At 37.0% G+C, this 14440-nt stretch overlaps 1 protein-coding gene and 1 pseudogene across 1 annotated transcript in view; both read left to right on the top strand.

Annotated features, from left to right (window-relative positions):
- Positions 1-12816, top strand: part of ST8SIA1 (ST8 alpha-N-acetyl-neuraminide alpha-2,8-sialyltransferase 1) — a 147108-nt gene extending 134292 nt beyond the window's left edge. Inside the window, exon 5 of the mRNA XM_012457132.3 lies at positions 4545-12816. Coding sequence (XP_012312555.1) covers positions 4545-5031 — 487 coding nt within the window. The 3' untranslated portion in view covers positions 5032-12816. The remainder of the gene's footprint in view (positions 1-4544) is intronic.
- On the top strand, positions 10910-11063 carry LOC135275566 (U1 spliceosomal RNA; annotated as a pseudogene).
- Positions 12817-14440: the final 1624 nt, after the last annotated feature.

Raw genomic sequence — 14440 nt, 5'->3', positions numbered from 1 at the left:
GTATGAGTTGAGAATTCCATTTCCCTGGGCTGAGCTAGCTTTCTGGACACATACCCACTGTTCCTGCCTGGAAACTGACACCTCCTTCCATATACACAGTGGTGATTGATTGGTGCAGAATTTTAGAGTTCAGTCCACCTGAGTTTCTCTGCTACCCCATAATCTGAACAATAACCTTGCTGATTGCTATTAGACACCACATTCCCTAGTTTCTCCTGCCTCCAGGCATAGGGCACTGCTCTTGCTGCCTTTTAGAGGAATGCTCAGTAAGCCACTTCATGCTCTGGTTTCCTTTGGTAAACTTTCTGTTTTTTTGAGGTAACGTAGATTCAGCATCCACTGAGGGTTTGCTTTCTTTTTTATTTTCAGAATGGATATGGATTTTTTTAAAACCTATTTTCTCCTGTTTCTAGAGATTGTTCATAGGAGGTGAGAGCTGGACCCTTACCCTTTATTCTGTTCCTTTCTATTCTATTAATATTCCTCTTTGTATTCAGTTTGCATCTTGCAGCTGTAACCGAACACTTTAACATTTTTAATAGAAATTCCTTCTAGATTAATTGTCCATTTTAATATCAATATATTTAGACTCTAGAGTTTATTGATATGGCTTTATGTTTGTCGTATTTACTGTAAATATTTCTTGGAATAATTCCTTTTTATTTTAGTTACCTTATTCTTCGTGGTAATGAAATTTTACATCATGATATAATCAATTTTGTCAATATTTTCCTTTGCCGAAATACATTTTACAAATGTCTGATAAGTTACATGATTTTTTTAAAGATTTTTTTGTAACAGAAATTTTATTTATTTATTGAGATGGGGGTCTTGCTATGTTGCCCAGGCTGGTCTCAAACTCCTGGCCTCAAGTGATCCTCCCACCTCGACCTCCCAAAGTGCTATGATTGTAGACTTGAGCCACTGTGCTGGCTAGATTTTATATATTTATCTTACGTATCTTAAAATTATTTAGGAATTGTCATGTGAAGTATGAATCTATTCCCTCTCAGATTTTCAAATTGTTAGCTAATTATCTCAATATTGCTTATTAAGTAATTTAAAAAATTTTACTGGTTTTGTCTGCATTATCACATATTCAATTCCTTTGTAAAATGTGGTATATTTTTGTGCTTTCCATTCTGTTTTTGTTTTTCCTTTTATGCCCATATTGATTATAAATTAATCATTTCTATTTTAATAATTTATGGGCTAATCTGATTTCATTTTTATTCTTAATTCATAGGCTGGTCTGATTTCTTTTTAATTTTTAAAATTATAATTTAATAGTTTTCTATTCATACAGTACACAAATATTCTAAGCTAGGTTATAAAAATTAAAGGATGAATGGGACTTGTCTCTCATTTTCAAGAAGTACATAGTCTTGGAGACTATGAGCAATTATTATTCAGGAATTCAAAGAAGATTTTTGAAAGCTTAAGTTGGAAGAAAGGAATAAGGTTAATAAAGAAAAGCCTAAGTTGGGTCTTGATTTATAGGCACAACTTCACCCGGACGATGACTAGGTCAGCAAAAATGCATTTATATATGCAATAAAAATTGTGGACAGATACTCACACAGTGATGGCTGGACCATAGGGTGAGGACATGAGGAGTAGCTAAGTATGAAGCTGGAGAGACAAACTGGAGCACCCCTCTTTTCTAATTCCAGTTGAATTTTGTAATAATATAATAAAATTCAATACCAACCCCATGAAACTCTTGATCAGGATAATATTAAACATCTTTGGTATACCATAACAATTATTGACTTGTATCAAGTTATTAAATAATAATGTCATTTGTTGCAGAATGGGAGAGGTGAAAATAATAACAGTGTCAATAAAATTTGGGCTATAGTAAATTCAAGCTGTGTGTTCCTTTTCAAAGTGAAAAATGAGAGAGGGAAAACTACTCCCTTCAAGACTAATCAGTTGGCTTTAAGACAGAAAACACAAAATTAATCATTCTGACTTTATTGAAGCTATGTATAATTCTCCACTAGCATGTAGTCCACTGCAGAGACAGGGATCAGTTTCAGCAGCTAGGAGAGCCCTGTGAAATGGGAGCCACTCTGTACAGGAATAAGGAGGGAATGGAAGCAAGCAGGGAAAGCCATAGAGGTATCCTAACTGCTCTAGAAGGTTGATGGTGAAATGAGAGAATGAGAATGTAGCACTGGGAATAGTGTGGATATATTAAGAAGAGTTTTTTAAAGTTCTAACCTGCTTGTTACAATCATTTCATATTGTATGTGTATATCAAAACATCACATTGCATGCCTTAAATATACATGATTTTTATTGGTAAAATATACCTTAGTAAAGCTGAAGGGGAAAGTTCTAACCATATTTAGAAGACAGAGCAAACAATTCAGTAGAGATGGAGAGGTTGAAGTTTTTTTTTTTTTTTTTTTTAAGAGGAGAGACCCACTTTAGAACATAAGTTCTTTAGGAAATGTGAAACAGCTTGTCTCAAGATACAAAGGGGAAGATGGAACACTTCTTAGAGTGGCAGCAGGGTAACATTAGAAGATGTAAAGAAAAAGGTGTTGAAGGATGGATGCAGAAAGCCAGACAGCTTACACTAATGCTTTGCTCTTCTAAATAACTATGTCCCACCTGTATCAGAATTACCCAGGAGTGCTGGGTTAAAATTCAGCTCCTGGATCATTCTCATCAGAACTCAGGAAGCTATGATATTAGTGAAGTCTCTAGGTTATTCTAACTAAAGCATGAGAACCAATGGCTCAAATGGAGCTTATCTGCATAGTGTGTCGATATGATTGGGAAAGCATTGGTGTTTTCGGAAGAGGGTGGAAGATATGGGTGGGCAATGGAAAGAAGAAAATAGTTGCTGTGCAGAGCCCACTTGGAAGTTGGGAAGCAGGAATTTGTATTGGAGGGGCTGGCCCAGCTCCAGATATGGTTGAATGTGCTTCTATGGCTTCTTCTAAGTTAAAGTGATTCTACCTAAAGACCCTGTTATTACTTCCCTGTCAGAGCCCAGGGAAAATTGATAAAGCAGGCTTCTGGATCAGGACATGAAGAAAACTTGAGACATTTCCCTTCCTTCTGGCCTTGAGAAACATACCTTTCTGTGCAGGCAGAGAAAATAACACTGGTTGCTATGTACAATCCTGGATTTGTGTATTCAGAACTTTAATTTCACATAATTATGATGAGCCTGCCAACGTGTCAGGCCAGACTTTTCTCTGCTAGTTGTGGCTCAGTTCATTCTTTGATGCTGCTGCTGCTCCACCTGCACATAACCCAAGATGGGTAGCTTCCCTTATGAAAGGAATTAAAAAGTTGCAAAGCCCTAGTCTAGTTCATTGCCTTTCCCTCTCTTTCTCTCTTCTCCCTTATTTCTCCCTCCCTCTCTGTCTGTCCCTCTTTTTTTTACTTGAGTATATTAGCAGCCTCTTACCTGGTCTCCAGGCTACCAGCCTCTTTCTTCCAAGGTTATCTTCTATTCTACTACAGTACCTTTTTTAAAAGAGACTGACAGTTGTCATGAGTGCTGTAAATAGTCACTCCTGTGAAGGTTTCCCATTGCCACAGGGTGACGTTCAAACAAACAGGATAGACATAAGAGGTTTTTCAAAGAAGAGTGCCTTGTCTTCAGCCCCGCCCCCTCCATTAGCACCTCCCACATTCTAGGGACAGGGAATCCTTGTCATTGCCTCAGTATACTGCCCACTCTTGCCTGTAACCAAAGTGTCCCTTCGAGTTTCGTTGCTGTTCTTTCTGATGTTTCTGTATAAGAAGTGTATTTAAATGTTATTTCGACTCTTGCTTTCTTGGACCACACTCCCTCTTTCAAGGCAGAATTATTTTTTTTATCTGTATTCCATAGTACTTTATACAAATATCAACATTGTATTTAGAACATTATATTGTATTTATTTGTATCTTTGTTTCTACAACTGCACTTGAATTTCATGTAATCCAAACTGAAAGAACATAGGAAAGTAGAGTTCTTTGGAGCAAGCAATATGGGCAACTCCCTGCATCCTTTCATAGTAGTAACAAGCTTTTCTTTTTCCATGTAATTTTATAGTTGTAGCACTAATGAATCTGAATACTTATGGAATCAGAATTTCAGTGGGGAGAGTTATCTTAGAAGTGATTACTTTGATTTGCAGATGAAGAAATCAGTCCTGTGCTTATGTTAGATCACCTAACAGCCTCAACCCAAAATCTCAGCCAACAACCTTTGTGAATTTATGAGAATTAAACCATTTTACATTTCAGGCAAAAACATTCCGGAAGAGAACAAATGTATAATGCATTTTAGTTCAGAGAGAGCCCCATTAATGAATGTTAACTGCTTTTAAGAAGTTGGGGTCAGGGAAAAAGCCAGGATACTTGTTGGGAGATCATTAATAAGTTCAAGGAGGATTTTAAATACAAATAAAGTGTTTTTCATATGTTTCACTGAGAAGATTTGAACTATCGGGGCATCAGAAGACAACAGAGTGGGTTTTAGTGAGTTTCTTTTTCTCTAGGTTTAATTGAACCATTTTTTTTCTCTTTAATAGGTTTCAGAACCTGCTGTGGTCCAGAAAGACATTTGTGGACAACATGAAAATCTATAACCACAGTTACATCTACATGCCTGCCTTTTCTATGAAGACAGGAACAGAGCCATCTTTGCGTGTTTATTATACACTGTCAGATGTTGGTGCCAATCAAACAGTGCTGTTTGCCAACCCCAACTTTCTGCGTAGCATTGGAAAGTTCTGGAAAAGTAGAGGAATCCATGCCAAGCGCCTGTCCACAGGACTTTTTCTGGTGAGCGCAGCTCTGGGTCTCTGTGAAGAGGTGGCCATCTATGGCTTCTGGCCCTTCTCTGTTAATATGCATGAGCAGCCCATCAGCCACCACTACTATGATAACGTCTTACCCTTTTCTGGCTTCCATGCCATGCCTGAGGAGTTTCTCCAACTCTGGTATCTTCATAAAATCGGTGCACTGAGAATGCAGCTGGACCCATGTGAGAACACCTCACTCCAGCCCACTTCCTAGGGACAATGGAAGGAGAAAGGACTGAACCAGGGTATTTTTGTTAGGTTTTCTATGTGACTCCAAGAGGGAGTGGCCAAGTTGTTTCATGGGTTTGCACGGGCCACTTGGAAAAACAGGAAAGGAACAACAGGAAAGGAACAATGAAGACCCAAGCAAAACTTTACTTTCAGTGTTGGCTTGGAAAACAAATAAGAAATGAAACATCCTATGAAATATTTTATAGCACATGGTAGATTTGCAGCTATTAAAATGCTGGTGAAATGCTGTTGGTAAAGCACATGGTTCAAATCTAGAAGATGCGGTTCAAAAACAAGACAGACTCAAGTTGTTAGGGATGAGGAACTTGTCAAGGTAGAATAAAAAAAACGTTGGGGTAAAAGTGTTGCTGATTGTCAACACAAACTGGCTTAATAGTAGTAATAAGAACCTGTCTTATTAAGACTGGTTTTAGAACCGTAGGTTTTTAAAAAAAAATTATTATTTATTTTTGCCCTCTTTAGGGGAAATAAAAACATCCCTTCCTGAGTAATAAAGATACAAAATGTTATTCCTGGTAATTGTGATTTGTTGAGCTACGTCGACATTAACTGTAGCTCCCTTCTATTTTTGAAATTTTGCATAAGAATTGCTTCTTCCTCTTCTGTCAAGTTTACACAGACAATGTGAAGCATTGTTGAATTTAGACTGTGTTGATTCATAGTCTGGATAACAGGAGCCACTTTTCTTCCTCAGAATTTAGGACATAAATCCAATTTTAGGTCTGCATTATGTAAGCCTGTTTGCATTGTCATTTTTATTTTAGTGCAAAAGACTACCAGTATGAGTGCATTATTTATTTGTAAATTGGCATAATTGTCTTCATAATTTAATGCCCAGAAAAGCAGGAAAGCACAATAATGAAAAGCTTAGTCTCTGTGAAAGACAGACCAGAAGACAAATCCCTTTTCTATCTACCATGGCATATTCACTGCAAGATAAAGCACATGTATGTATACGTGCAAGAATGCACGTATACATACATGTAGACACACATAGACACACACATACAAAGTTAAACAAAGCTCATTACCATGCAACTATGAAAGCTGAACTCATACGACCTGGTATGGCAAAAATTTGTAACCAGTGTTGGAGAGTCACAAATGTGTTATGTGCTATCCATTACATGTTGCTGTAAGACAACTGAGCTCACTGGTTGCTGCACATACTCCCATAGCAGCATGAGATGCCAGTCTTACCCCCAAATGCTTATTCGGAATAAGCAGAATTGTCTTACTCATCCTGATTTTACCTAAAATCTCAGGAACGGGCCTGGTGTTGAGCATGGTCACAAAAGGTATAGTTTGTACAAGTCAAGAGATGTGAATTAGTAGCTATTCATTTCCTTAGTAGCAGGTAGGACTACTTAGCTTGTTACACCAGCTTTGATACACAGAAAAAAAAAAAAAAAAAAACAACTCTGACAGATTACAAGTAGCCAAATGTGTTTACATTTCACGGAAAGGTAAAGAAAGCCTCTCATTGTCTTCATGCTTTGGAATGTCTTAAGCTAAAATGAGACACTAGAACTTAATTTCTTTATTGATTTTAATGTCACCAAACTGTAGGTAAATTGTAGCAAAAAGTTCTAGTTTAATTTTAACAGTAGAAACTTAGCATACCATGTCACCACGTGAATAATAGTGAGTGGTATTTTTTGGTGAGTTAATTTAACATGACATCAACCTAACAAAGCCCTTGGCAAAATTCTACATAATTGAAGTAGGCCATTTCTAAATGAAATTAAATATTGAGGTTATTATAAAAATTAGCATTTAAAATATGACTTGTTGATAATGCAGATTATATTGCTACTTAGAAAGTTAAGAAGTTGAGTATCAATTCTATTGGAGAACTGGTTTGCTCTATGGCAGCGAAAATGTAATGAGAATGTATCATGAAGAAACTGTGTTAAATATTCACTTTGAGTGAAACTGAATATGTTTCCTCTTTTGAGCTATTGTTATTTAGTAGTTACCTAAAAGAAGAATCCATTTTTACTAGTATACCATTAAAAAGGTAAAAGGCTTAATAAAAAACACATATAATAATAACGTATGTGTTACTCAGATTAGTGCTTTAATTGTTAAAATTGTTAAAATGTATTTAATGAGCTCCATAAAGCCTATACATCACAGTTCCATTGCAAATATTATCTGGACCAGAATCTCTTAAACTCAGGAAGTGGAGATTGCAGTGAGCCAAGATCACGACACTGCACTCCAGCCTGGATGACAGGGCAAGACTCTGTCTCAAAAAAAGAAAAAAGAAGGAAAATATTATGTGAAAATTTTGCGTCTTGTTATGATGCCTGGGATAGATTTATGCAGTAGATTTACTTATAACATTTAGTTTACAAACTTGTAAAACTATTTCATGTGGCTTCTGAAAGGCAAAACAGAAATGGCCAGTGCTGGTGATGTTTGATCAGACCAGTTCTTCTCAGCTGGGGTGATTCCTTATCCCTCTCTGCTCACATTTGGCAATGTCTGGAGACTGGAGACATTATTTATTTTCATGGCTTGAGGGCGCTAATAGCATGTAATTAGTAGGGGTTAGGGATCCTGCTAAGTAACTTATAATGCACAAGTCAGCCTCTCACAACAAAACAATTATCCTGGCTGAAATGTCAGTAGTAGCAAGGTTGAGACACCCTGGATTAGCCCAAAATGAAATTTTGATTGTTCTACTTTGTCTTCACTTAAAGGTAAACATACATGCTCACAGCATTCAAAGTATGACTACAATTTAATGAGAATGTTTTCTTACAGTAGATTACAACTCATAGGTGCGCCATACATATATGCCTTTTTCTGTGATTGGTTAGATCAAAGAGTGTGTGTGTGTGTGTGTGTGTGTGTGTATAGTACAAAGTTAGGCATCTCTATCCTTACTGTGCTATGTGTTCCTAAATAAAGACCTCGCTAGAATCATCATGTTGACTGCTTTGAAATACTCTGTTATTATTAAGATGAAATTATAAGCTCCCATTATTTTACTTTGTTTTTCTGAAATTAAGACCTTCAGAATTGGGCCTGGTACTTTTCCAGATTTGGTCAATTATATTTTGATATGACTGACCCTTAAGATTCGGCTCAGAAGACATTCAATAAGAAAATCTTTAATCACTTAATCACTTTTGATTTTGCACCTGCCAAGAGAGGCCATCACTTTGTACCATCAGACTAATTAAAAAAAAAATTGTGTAGTGAGGAATATTAGGTTGCTCCATGGGGACACAAGGAAGGGTGGGGAGGCTAAAAACTAGTACCCTGACAGGATTTCAGTTTTTTTGTTAGCCTCACTTTGAGAACTGCATTGATTCCAAAGATCATGACTAAGGACGGCCTCTGCTTAATTTTAATCACACTTCAGTAAAATTAAAATAGGTGAAGGATTAAGTCATTCCATAACTAAGAAAAGTAATGTTTATGTGAAAGATTTTTATATGGACAATGATTCACAGACACATATGCTTTATATAGAGTATTTTGCCAAAAGTTATACAAAATTGTGCATCTAAACTGCATACTTCTCATACAAGAAGTTAAGGAAGTGCTCATTGGGTTTTGTTTCTGTACGGTTCACTTTTATCTGTCTTAACAAAGGTAGGAAGTAAATGATTCCAAATAGCACATGCTCAGACAGTACTGTGTTTGGCTTTGTGATGTCTCATGTCTTTCTCTTGGCTAAAAAAAAAAAAATATTTAGGCTATATATAACTTGTACCTGAAGCAATCTGGACAACATGGCTTAAAATGGAAAATAACTGAAAAAATCCTGGGATTTTAAATTTGCCAAAAATATTCTTGGATTAGTCAAAGGCTTTACAAAAGTGTTATAGATGATCAAAAATGGAAACAATATTGATAACATTTCTTTTCGTCAGCAGCTATCTATTCCAGTTTTATAACTTTATTATATATAATTTTTGATTTCTTTATTAATAGAAAGTTGGGCATCCAGAGTTTTAGTTTCTATGTTTGAAATATTGACTTTGTGAAATTTTTCACTGACAAATCCTTGTTAGGAAGAGGGGAATGTTACCAGTCCACTGAAAACTTTAGGAAATGTTCATCGTGTTGTATAAATACTTTCTCACCAGCACCAGGTAATATATGCTCTATGTTTGTAGAAGTCCAAAGATCAAGAGCTGTAAGGGCATTTATGTGAACTTGAGGACAAGCTTGTGGAGGAGTAAGGACTGAGAGTAATACTATGCTTTTTCTTTCTTTATCTTCCCTGCAGATAGGTCTACTCTCAGGTATATGACTTTAGTTTGTGCACACATCAGGGGTGGAAGTGGTAGAAGTGGTGGAAGTGGTAGAAGTGGGCTAGCAATTTCAAGGTACTTGCAACCTAGGTCAAAGCCTAGGTTCTAATAAAGTCAGCAGTAAATGTAACTAGCAGCCTCATTCCACTATGTGCTAGGAGGAGGGAGAGGCAAGTTGAAAGGAGATGACCCTATCCCCCAGTCTCAGGATATAAAAGGCCAGAGTGGTCTCTACCCTTAACCTTGGCTTTTCAGCACCGTCGATCTCTGTCCTCTCCCAGGAGAGCTGCCTTGGCTCCAGAGTTGAGCTAGTAGCATTGTGACTAGAGAGGTAGTGTGGAAATTTGCTGAGGAGCTCAAAATTTTACACTGCCTTAAACTCTTGTTTTTGCTTAAACTCATGCTGTCTAAATTTGAGTGTCTTGTGCCAGAGTCTAATCACCTCGACCTAGTTATAGCCCTGCCAGTGATTCTAAAGTGGAACTTTCCTCCTCATTCATATGGATAGTCTGAGTCCTTGAAGCTAGGGAGATATCAAATAGTCCACCAGTTCCTACATAGCTTCTTTAAAAGCCCTAGAAACTAACTTATAGGAAGTCTGAAGCCCAGAGGGTCTGTTTATAAACTCCTAAATATGAGGCCACAATATTTAGGTTGAGCACTATAAAATTTCTATTTCGCGAGTGGAAGGAGACCTGAATCTGTAATTGCTGTAGCTTTTTTTCCCTTCTATCATAAGAAAATGGATACCATCTGCTTTACCCTCAGCCCAGACTTGTCTTTTGAATTTTTTACATACATTTTAGGGGTGAGAGATTGAAACAAGTGCATGAATGAAAAGCTTATTCAAACATAACACAGCCTCTGCCCATCATTTCACTAAGGGAAAAATACATGCTTCTGTTTCCTTCTAATTTGTTTTTTTCCTGGTGCCAACATTTCTGATTTCTTCTGTCTCTAATACATAAGGAATAAATACCATATTATAAATTGACTTATATACTTGCGAGCATTTGCCAGATAGTCAAAGCCCATGACTATACTTTTTAAAGCACAGAAGAGGAATTATATTTTATGGTTACCCCTCTGTGTTTCTATTGATCTCTACATTGTGCTAAAATTATTTCTGATTTTTTTATCCTGTTGAAGTTGTGAGTATGATCAATGATGCCAACCTGTCTGAGAATTTTATAGAATAATATCCAAATATATTGATCCTGCCTCTTTCTGCTTCTATGTAATTAGATTTTCTCTAGTTGTTTATTTTTAAAATGTATGCTTCACACAGTATCAATACACATCTAGGAGATGTGATTTAATCCAAGGCAGAAAAACTAAGAATCAGATAATGTCTATTTTATCTGCACAGTGAGACAGAAAATTGTAAAGAAAAAAAAAAAGGTTTAACCAAAATGAAAACAAAAGAGAGACAAAATGTTGGTTTTAATTAGAAAGGATGATTGGGAGTGATCTCAGAAGAGAGTTCAGCAGGAAGCAAGAAAGAGGCTGTTGACCTTGAGAGCAGTCTCAAGAACGGAACCTTTTTGAAATATCGGAAATACCTTGTCATTCAGCTGTTGTGGTTAATAATGGATGGTTTTCCCCGGGTGAGGCTTATTCATTGCATACCGGATATGCTGACCCCTGTGATCTCCCCAAATGTGGGAAAGTTGACTGCATAATTTGTGGTAGTGGGAGACTATGTTCATGCTTTTCCCTGGTTACGAGAGAGAGTGAGAGAGAGAGAGAGAGAGAGAGAGAGAGAGAGAGAGAGAGAGAGAGAGAGAGAGAGAGAGAGAGAGAAGATTCTAGAGGAAGCAGTGTGACAGCAAGATCATGAGATGCTGAGGGAGAGACTAGAGTGGCACCTGTTCACTCACTTGGACCATGACAGTCTCAAGGCTCCGTCTCTTGCTCTCCTGTGAGTTTCAGAGGGTTGCTCTCCTGTGAGTTTGACTGAAGTGAAGCAACACTCCCGTTTTCATAGCCCTCTTTCATCTGCACCTCGGCACATATTCCCCAAATAAGATTATTATTTAGATCTCCTGTCATCCTGAGGCAGTGATAGCAGGAAGTGTCACTTTGACCCTCACCCTTGGAAAGTGGGCTCGCATAGCTAGAGTTAGAACAGGAGGTTCTAACCCTGCCTCCACAATTACTTCAGTAACAGGCTTTTGTATCCATGATGACTTCAGCTGACTTAGATGCATTGTCTACCCCTGTGTTCTAGTGTACACAACACACACACATACACATAAGCTCTTAACATAATTCACTCCCGTGGTGAAGAGGGAGATGGCTGATTTAGTGAGAGTGGGGAGTGGCAGAGGGTGCCTTAACTTTTTCTGGCTTGAACCCTCCTTCCTTATGTGTTTCCTTCACGTACCTCTGTCACTGTAGAGATGTAACCATGTCTGTTCCAAGTTGTATCGTTATCATCAAGAAGTCCTATAAATGTAGCAAATGTGACTATTTTATAGAACTGCACAATAGCATATAGGCCTTGGAGAAGTCTGATAATAGTATGTAAATATCCTTTATTGAAGTAGAACCTTAGGTGATAACTGCAAGAGGATTAGTGTTTGTTTCTCCAGCAAACACCAGAAGCAGGGAATCAATCTGTCACTGTTTTTCATTCAGTCTTAAGCACCGTTGGGCTCTCTTGTTGATAGGTTACTACAGATACTCCCCATATAATTAATATACAGGATTCACAATTTAGGATGATTGATGGCCATTAGGGTACATCATAGGGACACTAGAGAGAAGAGGACAAATATAGCTCCATCGAAAAGCCTGCTTAATCTTTAAAAAGTCTGGAATATTACTAGAACTCCAATTGCCATGCAGCATGGTGGTCTAAAAAGCATTGGGGACAAAAGGTTTCTTTTTGGTCTCTTTAACTCTGTTATGGCACATTGTAGTAGTATTACACAGGTGTGCAAACTGTTTCTCAAGAGCAAATTTTGAGGCTGGAGGTTAGAAAAATTTAAACGTTTTTTCTCATATAATCTGACTAGTAGTTCATGGGTGTTATAATTCTGGGAAAAAATTTTAGATTAGACTATAAAATTGAAATCACCTTTGAAGAGTATATGGAATTGCTTCTTTCTATTAAAGCCAACCTCCATTGGCAGAAAGTGTGGAGAAAATCAGTGTACTTCAATTCTTTTCTTAGAGTTTCATATAAAATGTTGCAGGTAAAGAAGAAAACTTTAATTGGTACTTTCTACAGTGTGACTAGAAAAATTAGTGTCTATCTCTTTTGGTTCTGCTGACTTGTTTCTTTCCACAGAATCTAAATGCAATGTCATAGGAGGAGGTTTGCTGTAAAAACATGTCTTTTTCTTTGGTGTGTTCATTGTAATTATGGCTGGCAGTGAGAAGGTTCAGTAAGTCTCAATTTCTCTACCTCCCTTACTTGGAGAAAATTTGTAAATGTACCCTGTGAATAAAATGATTTTTTAAATAGATTGTGAAGTCTTTTTATTTTCCAGAATTAAATGAGTAAAGCTCTTTCCTTTTCTATTCCTGCTTTATTTAATAACCATGTCAGCTACACTGATTTTTTTTTCTTACAGATGAAAAGTCATGCGACTTAGGAAATCATTTTAGAAATACTGAAGTATAATTGCTAGAATGTAAGAACACTATTGGCACTTATGTGGATGAAAGGCACTATCTATAGGGCAAACTAGAAAGAAAACGGAGCATTTATTTAATATGATTAATGTAGATGAGCCTACTTTTTCCAGTGATAAAACTTCTCCTTTTTGTCAACATCAGTATGTGTGTCCAAGAGATACTTTAATACATTCCTAACAAGATGGAATACATTTAGATTCCCCTTCTACTCATATGGGTGACTTTCAAGGCCCAAGTGTGCCTTTTGGTCTGAGTTATTTAGATAATTGCTTCAAACTCCCATTTCCCTTGGGCTGTGTTGGCCCAGTTCTGTCAGACTGTTTCTCAGAGGGAGTGACATCAGGAAAAGTGACCTTGGTCCATCCTTTATTACACATTTCTCCTCAGAAATTGATCAACATACTCTGTACAGATCTCCTTATTAATTCTCTGACTTCATTCTCACAAAATATAGCTTTTTGGGCTACAGCTATTTTAAGAAAGAACATTCTATTACCTAATGGAAAATCTACATGGTGTTTAGCTGAATCACTTGGAAGAAAAGGCAGCACTCTAGTATAGACGTGGCTTACCCTAACCTATCCTCAGACCATGTGAGGAAAACAGACTTAACTTGTTTTCACCAACTATCATTAAGTCCCCAAATCTAGATTTGACTGAGTCCTGCTCTTCTACTTTGTTTCGATCTGAGCATTCAAAAACAGATATTAAGACTCCAAAAGACTCTAATTACTCAAGAATTCCCCCTAAACCTAAAAGGAGGATAATTATAAATCATAGATATATTTTTGCTTGAAAACTTATTATTTTGGATATACAGTTAGATTCCTGGTGATATCAATAATTACAGATGTAGGAGTATTGACTTCATTTATAATATATATTATTCCATTTTATGAGGTTTTGGAAGTATATGAAAACAAGTTCTTTGTTTCTTTTATACAGATAGAGTAAAAGTTATTCTTTCCTTCTCAATAGTGATGATTTCTGGGCAGGAATTAAAAAGTCAGCCTCAATATTTGGGAACTTTTTCCTGATGAACAGTGCAATCATAATTAGGTTAAAAGACAATCAAGAATCTGTGGGTCTCAAGATAAATGTCAATCAAAGAGACTCCAACTTTTGCATATGAGGGCAAGGGAGACAGTAGGAATGGGGTACAAGTGTTTCTGGGGTGGGAATACTGTAATCAATCTCCTTCCAGGCAGGTTACTGATCTCTGGAAAGAGAATGTGTCTCTGCTGAAGGATGAACATTAGCCTTTTGCTGTTGCTGGTTGGGCACTTGGCAGTAGTGGCAGCCAGATTATCATTAGTCTTTGATATTGATTCCATGCATAACCTCCATACCTGTTACTGAAACCACTTTGTATAGAAGTCCACTGAGAAAGTAGTGGGGTAATTGAGAAAAGAGACCAGCTGATACCCACGCAACACATTGTTTAGTCTGGGC

Source organism: Aotus nancymaae, unplaced genomic scaffold, assembly GCF_030222135.1.
Source record: "Aotus nancymaae isolate 86718 unplaced genomic scaffold, 86718_ANA_hifiasm-v0.15.2.pri h1tg000016l, whole genome shotgun sequence".
NCBI classification, from domain to species: Eukaryota; Metazoa; Chordata; class Mammalia; order Primates; family Aotidae; genus Aotus; species Aotus nancymaae.
This window is presented reverse-complemented; position numbering and strand designations above follow the sequence as displayed.